This window comes from Daldinia decipiens, assembly GCF_022478715.1.
Source record: "Daldinia decipiens strain CBS 113046 unplaced genomic scaffold F4813scaffold_11, whole genome shotgun sequence".
NCBI classification, from domain to species: Eukaryota; Fungi; Ascomycota; class Sordariomycetes; order Xylariales; family Hypoxylaceae; genus Daldinia; species Daldinia decipiens.
In genome coordinates this window covers 766,435-772,622 of record NW_026054554.1, presented here as the reverse complement: position 1 = coordinate 772,622, position 6,188 = coordinate 766,435, and the positions used below count along the sequence as shown (strand labels likewise).

The 6,188-nt window shown below is 48.4% G+C and overlaps 3 protein-coding genes across 3 annotated transcripts in view; 1 reads left to right on the top strand and 2 right to left on the bottom strand.

Moving 5' to 3' along the window:
* Positions 1-1,567: 1,567 nt before the first annotated feature.
* On the bottom strand, positions 1,568-3,260 carry F4813DRAFT_37328 (CoA-transferase family III). Its single transcript, XM_049244803.1, has 2 exons — positions 3,051-3,260; positions 1,568-2,996 (listed from the first exon to the last, which is right to left on the bottom strand). Exons 1-2 carry the CDS (start codon positions 3,109-3,111, stop codon positions 1,858-1,860), a joined length of 1,200 nt encoding a protein of 399 aa, XP_049101015.1. The 5' UTR covers positions 3,112-3,260; the 3' UTR covers positions 1,568-1,857.
* A 149-nt stretch (positions 3,261-3,409) lies between these two features.
* F4813DRAFT_388308 (UPF0029-domain-containing protein) lies at positions 3,410-4,252 on the bottom strand (the record flags this gene model as incomplete). Its single annotated transcript, XM_049246685.1, has 1 exon — positions 3,410-4,252. The coding sequence occupies one exon, from the start codon at positions 4,250-4,252 to the stop codon at positions 3,410-3,412; it is 843 nt and encodes a 280-aa protein (XP_049101014.1).
* Positions 4,253-4,861: 609 nt separating this feature from the next.
* Positions 4,862-6,188, top strand: part of F4813DRAFT_37283 (protein phosphatase 5) — a 2,194-nt gene continuing 867 nt past the window's right edge. The window contains exons 1-4 of the mRNA XM_049244744.1: positions 4,862-5,162; positions 5,224-5,304; positions 5,368-5,803; positions 5,855-6,098. Of these exons, the coding sequence (XP_049101013.1) occupies positions 5,013-5,162; positions 5,224-5,304; positions 5,368-5,803; positions 5,855-6,098 (911 nt within the window). The 5' untranslated portion in view covers positions 4,862-5,012. The remainder of the gene's footprint in view (positions 5,163-5,223; positions 5,305-5,367; positions 5,804-5,854; positions 6,099-6,188) is intronic.

Genomic DNA, 6,188 nt, shown 5'->3' with positions numbered 1-6,188 from the left:
AACCCACCCCCCCCCCCCCCCCCCCACCCCCTCCCCCCCCCCCCCCCCCCGCCCCCCCCCCCGGCCCCCCCCCCCCCCCCCCCCCCCCCCCCGGTCTTTCGGGTTTTTTTATTTATATCTGGGGATAGGTGTGGGATGCGTGGGAATAGTGTAAAGAGAGGAAGCGGCAGGGGGAATTGAGTGGGTGGGATGGTTTAGACATGTCGAACTTGTTTGGTGTATGTTCAAGCTTGAGGAGGTAGTATATCTCAACACAAGCTTTATACCAAGGCTGTAAAGTTTCAGTGCTTAGTCTGACTAGAATTATACGTGGTGATGCTGAGAACTGGTGTAAGTGTTGGTATCTTTGATGTGAGTAGCAAATTATAAATTATTCCGGCATACGTCTTGGGGGCCAAGAAGGGATCTCGGTCTAGCTGCAGCTCAACCGGGGAGCTTTTACCTAGGTAAGGCAAGGCCAAGACCAATGTCGGTGTCGAGAGCCTTACGGGAGCAGCAGGTAGTAGTACGTAAGGCCAAACACGTACAAACTTGACCATGATATGACGCCACGCCACCTTGCCCACGCATACATACATACATACATACCTTAGTAGATAAAGATAAAACCACCATCCCCCATGGGTAGTTAGCCCCGGAAACGACGGTCATACCGCTAGCCCCATGGCAGACCACAATCCGCCGGCAGCCGGGCACGGCTCTGATTGGAAGGAGAAGAGGAGAAGATGTGATGGGTTGATGGGTTGATGGAATGTATCCGTAGTAGGAACTGGAATCAGAGGAACGGGCGGGCCGGTCGAAGCAGGGTATAGAATAACCTGCATTACTGCATGTCTAGGTGTGCAGTGCAGTGCTTACACATACACCGAGCTTCAGAACCTGGTAATATAATCTACCCCCCCCTGGTAAAGAACGAGGACGGAACGGGAGGAAAGAAAAAAAAAATAAGCTCGCTGCATGGATGAGTTGGCGGTCAGAACTGTGAAACCGGCTTTGTTCCTCATTAGTTACATGTCTTCAAACATAGGGAAGGCGTTGGGAAAATAGTAGTTTTCGCGCAGAATGACTGATCACTCACATACGACCTTTTGTACCTGTTACCAAATAACCGAGGGCGGTGACACAGAATAAAAGGGGTATTTTTGTTCTGATACAGAATAATGATATCGGTCTTGCTTGGCTGCCTGCAGGGAACTGTCTGTATGTATCATATACCGTGGGGGCTGCTGTTCTTAAATCTACCTCATCTGAGACACCTACACCGCGAGTCGGGAACATATATAAGTCTTCACGTTGGTCCAAAGGTAATTTGAGTTGTAGTGGTCCTGATCTGGTCAACCTAATAAACGAGTCAAAAAGAAGACGATTCAATATTGCCAATAATCATTTCCGCTCTCGTTACTCTTAAACGAGTCTTCAGAAGAAGAATAAGGCAGATATGTCGAGAAGCGACCCTCCGTCTCCTCCCCCGGCACCACCGCCGAGTCCGAGCAGGACGTCGACATAGTTGATATGTATTCAGAATATCTTGGAGGTGAGATTCTTGCCCCTCATGGGAACCGCTTTTAGGCTAGACCGACTCATACTTGTGGTGCTGAAGCTAGTTTCGTATTTTAAACTTGGCTGAATAATACGTTCGAAGGGGGCGCTTGATATCGATAGACAAGGGAAAAGTCATGGCATCGATCTTACAGAAGCTGATGGAAGCTAGTGGAACCGTCGGGTCATATTTTAGACTGGCTGGGGCTCTCATAGAAAAGATCCTGCGAGGCAAAGAGCAAGCGGCGTTAAAAAAAAAACCTGGGTAGAAAAGCGTGTATCCTTTTGGTTTAAACCTGCTCCTTCAAATTTCCTCCTTTATAGCTTTGATTTGGGTTTCAATACGACGCTGCCATCTCTGATATCGAAGTCCTCCCCCCTTTTCCATCCGAACCAGGTTTTTAGGGCTTCTTCGCCCCCTTGGCCTGGGGTGAGATATTTGCCAATGTAGCTACCTCCAGAAATTCCGGGACCCTGGCCATGAATACTCGGATCCGTAGCTTTCTCGCTAATAGCTAGGCAAGGCGATTCGCGTAACGTCACCGCTGGGCGTTGATCACCCTCGCGATTAGCGTCCGTTTCTAGTTCAGAATACTCCAACACAGGAGTACAGCAAGCATCAGTGCCATCGAAGATCTTCTCCCATTCTGAGCGCGTTTTTGACTTGAATATTTTTTCAAACTGCCGTTTCATTTCCGGCCAAGACTCTCGGTCGGAATGTCGCTTCTCCCAGTTTTGGTTGCTTAAGCCTAGACCTTTGATGAAGGCAGCATAGAAATGCGGCTCTAAAGCTCCTACTGCCATATATTTCCCATCCTTCGTTTCGTATGTATCATAATATGGACATCCTCCATCCAGCACATTCTCGCCGCGTGGAAGACTGCCGAGTGGTAACTTGAGTGATTGTCGAGTGAAAGTCGTCAGATAGCTAGTGCCATCCACCATATTTGCCTCGACGACTTGCCCCATTCCTGTTTTCTCTCTGGCGATAATAGCGAGTAAAACACCTTGAAACAATGTAGCCCCTCCGCCAGCGAAGTCTGCTAGGATGTTTTGGGGTGGGTGCGGCTTCTCTCCACTTCGACCCAGTAGAGAAAGCACTCCAGCTACAGCAAGGTAGTTGATATCGTGGCCGGCCATCTGGGCATACTTGCCGTCGCGACGAAATCCCGTCAGACGACCGTAAATTAGGCGAGGATTTATGGCACACAAAACCTGCGGGCCAAGGCCGAGCTTTTCCAATACGCCTGGGCGGAACGGATCGATTATTACATCAGCCGTCTTAGCTAATTCTTTGATAAAGCCAACACCACCTGGCGACTTCAGATCGACAGCTATGGAAGATTTATGTCTTGTAAGCATATCGGGTGTCGGCACCACTTGAACACCAGTCGTATGACGGTCAATCCGAAGGACCTTGGCGCCAGCATCTGCTAGAAGTAAGCCAGCGAAAGGTCCTAATTACATATTAGCTCCACGGATTACTGATTACTTATAAGAGTACTACCTACCAGGTGCTAAACCGGCAAATTCAAGGACTTTAAGCCCCTGAAGTGGTGGTGGACTAACCATTCTTTTCGAGTGCTAAGTTGTTTAGTGTTAGATAAGAACGTTGAACTGTGATAGCATCTACTAGATAGGTTTTTAATCCTTGCAAAGTTGAGAAGCGTTTACATTCTTAGAGAATGATGGTAGGCATTAAGCCGCCAGGTGTTGGGCGAGAAGAAATCCGTTGATGGGCAGAAGACATTATCGGTCATAACAACATCTAAGAATGCGCGGAGAACCGAGGCATTGTGTGTAAGTCACAGTGTGACAAGACGTTTACTTGGCACCGTCACGTGTATCCTTAACTCTTAACTCTTAACTCTCAACTCTTCCCCGGTCCCTTCTTCTTGGTCGGGTTTTCAGAAACCAGACCAGCTTTAACAAACGCATCTCTGGCGGTTTGGTTAATCAGGGCAAACCGGCGAGGACCGAGTTTATGTCCCCCGTACCATCGGGTAACAATTACCATCACGTTCCAAAGGTCCATCAACTGCATAAGGTGCAAGACTCGGCTACCAGCGGCAGTCTCGCCGTCATCGTCACAGTCTTGAAATGTAGTGCCGTTCGGACCCTTTATTCGCCATGCTGTGATATTGTGCGTGGCAGTTCGGACTTTCTTGTCGGTAGAGAGAAGATGCTGGACAAATGCCTCAGCTTCCTCAGTTGACGAGACCTTGGCGCACCGGGCAACAAAAGTCGACTTCAACTCAACAAATGCATCTGACATAATCCAGGGAGGTTCTCGCACGCTGATCTGCTTGGAATCTGCTACGGATTTAGCGGAGAGTTGAGGATCTGCGTCATCTTCATTGGAAGTATCCTCGTGTTGGGGTTCGTCTGGAATCTCGGACTCGAGAAGCCGAGTTAGTTCCTCGATTGCATCGAAGAGGCAGACAGTCCCTGGTTGGTAAACCGTGCTCACTGCCTGGCAGAATAGAGATAATTCCCGGGCTGCATCGCCACGCTTTCCGTGCTCGCCAGTACTATTAGTACCTAGAACAACTGGAGGCACTGCGGGATAGGTAGGGGGGAACTCGATACGGAGAGAGGATGATCCTCCGGGTGGTGATAAAACATACACATTGGCTTCGCTCGACGGTGCCAAGCAATCTTGGCCATATATCGAATTGATGGCCTCAACCTCATCCTGAAGCTCTTCAGACATGGCGCGCCCTTCTTCGCCTGCAGGCTCATGAGAAATTCATAAAAATACAATAATAAAGAGCTAATTGTCTAACTATGAGCAAGCACTAAAGTTGGGTAGTGTAAACTTTCAAGAGCTTTACCCGCAATAGTACATAGGATGGGAAACTATTATGAGGCTGTGAGTGTATTAGTTGTATGAATGGGACTAGAAAGACTTGGGAGGATTACTTTTTGGGAAGAATGTGTGTCAATGAATTTAAGTAATATTATGTAACTAAGAAGTATGATTAGGATAACTAGTTAATAAGCATTATTCATCTTTTAAGTGCAGATGCCTTCCATTAAATACACCCTGCCGTGAAGGAAATACACCTCCTTATCATTGAAGGTATGCAAAGAACGGAGCATCTGATAAAGGAGCATGTTATTGCCTTATCCGTACTAAGGTATCCACCCATTAAGTCTCGAGGTCTCTAGAATCCAGAACCAAACCCCACGCCGTTTCGCCCCTCTAAATTCCCATGTCGTAAGCTCCGACTTCCGACCAACATCTTTTCTCGAAGCGCCGAACTCGATGCTGCCTCAAGCACACATACAACATAAATTTCTAGGTGTCAGCGCTATTAAGTTTAGCTACTGTTAATATATTCGGATTTGAAAGTTCGGATATCATTGATTATCGTATTCTCTCTATTTTCTTACCCTTACCTGTGAATCCATCCATCTTATTCGCCTTTCCGTTTGCAGCCTTCTTCCGCCGTCCCAATAAGTCGTGAAGGATGGCCTCTGCAGTAGAGCAGGCAACGGCCTACAAGAATGACGGTAACAAAGCTTTTGCGGCTCACGATTGGCCTAAAGCAATTGACCTCTATACTAAGGCTATCGAGCTGAACGATAAGGAGCCGACATATTTCACGAACAGGGCTCAAGTTTGTAGTACCCTATTCAAGCCTTAAACGCTCGCGTGACTGACCTTGCTTCCAATCCTAGGCACATATCAAGTCAGAGTCTTATGGTTATGCCATAGCTGATGCTACCAAAGCGATTGAAATTAACCCCAAGTTTGTAAAAGTATATTGCTATCCAAATCCTAGTTGGTCACTTCTCGTTAAGTGCTGACCCGGCTTAAAATAGGCCTATTTCCGCCGCGCCGTGGCCTCCGCTGCTATCCTAAAACCTAAGGATGCCGCGCGAGATTTCAAGAAATGCGTCGAGCTCGATCCAGCGAACAAGGATGCCAAGCTGAAGCTTGCCGAGTGCCAAAAGATCGTACGGCAGCTGAACTTCTATGCCGCCATCGACGTAGGAGACGAGCCCTCCGCGGCAGAGGGTCTCGATATTGCATCCATGGCCGTCGAACCAGACTACGATGGTGTAGAGCTCAAGGACGAGATGACCCAGGAGTTTATTGACGACATGATCGAGAGGTTCAAGAATGGAAAGAAGATACACAAGAAATATGTTTACCAAATCGTAATTGCGGTAAAGAATATCGTATACAACGAAGCCACCATGGTAGAGATGAAGATTCCAGACGACGTCAAGCTCACTGTGTGTGGTGATACACATGGTCAGTTAAAGAGTGCAAAGTGTGATGAACCAAAACTAATTTTTGCTATAGGACAATACTACGACCTGATGGAGCTCTTCAGGCTGAATGGTCGTCCGTCGGAAAAGCATTGGTACTTATTCAACGGAGATTTCGTAGATCGAGGTTCTTGGTCGACAGAAATCGCCCTATTATTATATGCCTATAAGTGGTTGCGTCCCAGCGGCATGTTCCTGAACAGGGGCAATCACGAAACCGACGATATGAATAAGGTTTACGGATTCGAAGGAGAGTGCAAAGCTAAGTACAATGAAAGGTATGTCGTGGGGGGGGGGGGGGGGGGGGGGGGGGGGGGGGGGGGGGGGGGGGGGGGGGGGGGGGGGGGGGGGGGGGGGGGGGGGGGGGT

Coding starts and splice junctions, on each gene's coding strand:
- F4813DRAFT_37328 (XM_049244803.1), bottom strand. CDS start 3,111: ATGGTTAGTCCACCACCACTTCAGGGGCTTAAAGTCCTTGAATTTGCC. Junction 2,997..3,050: donor ATTTGCCGGTTTAGCACCTG/GTAGGTAGTACT, acceptor ATATGTAATTAG/GACCTTTCGCTGGCTTACTT.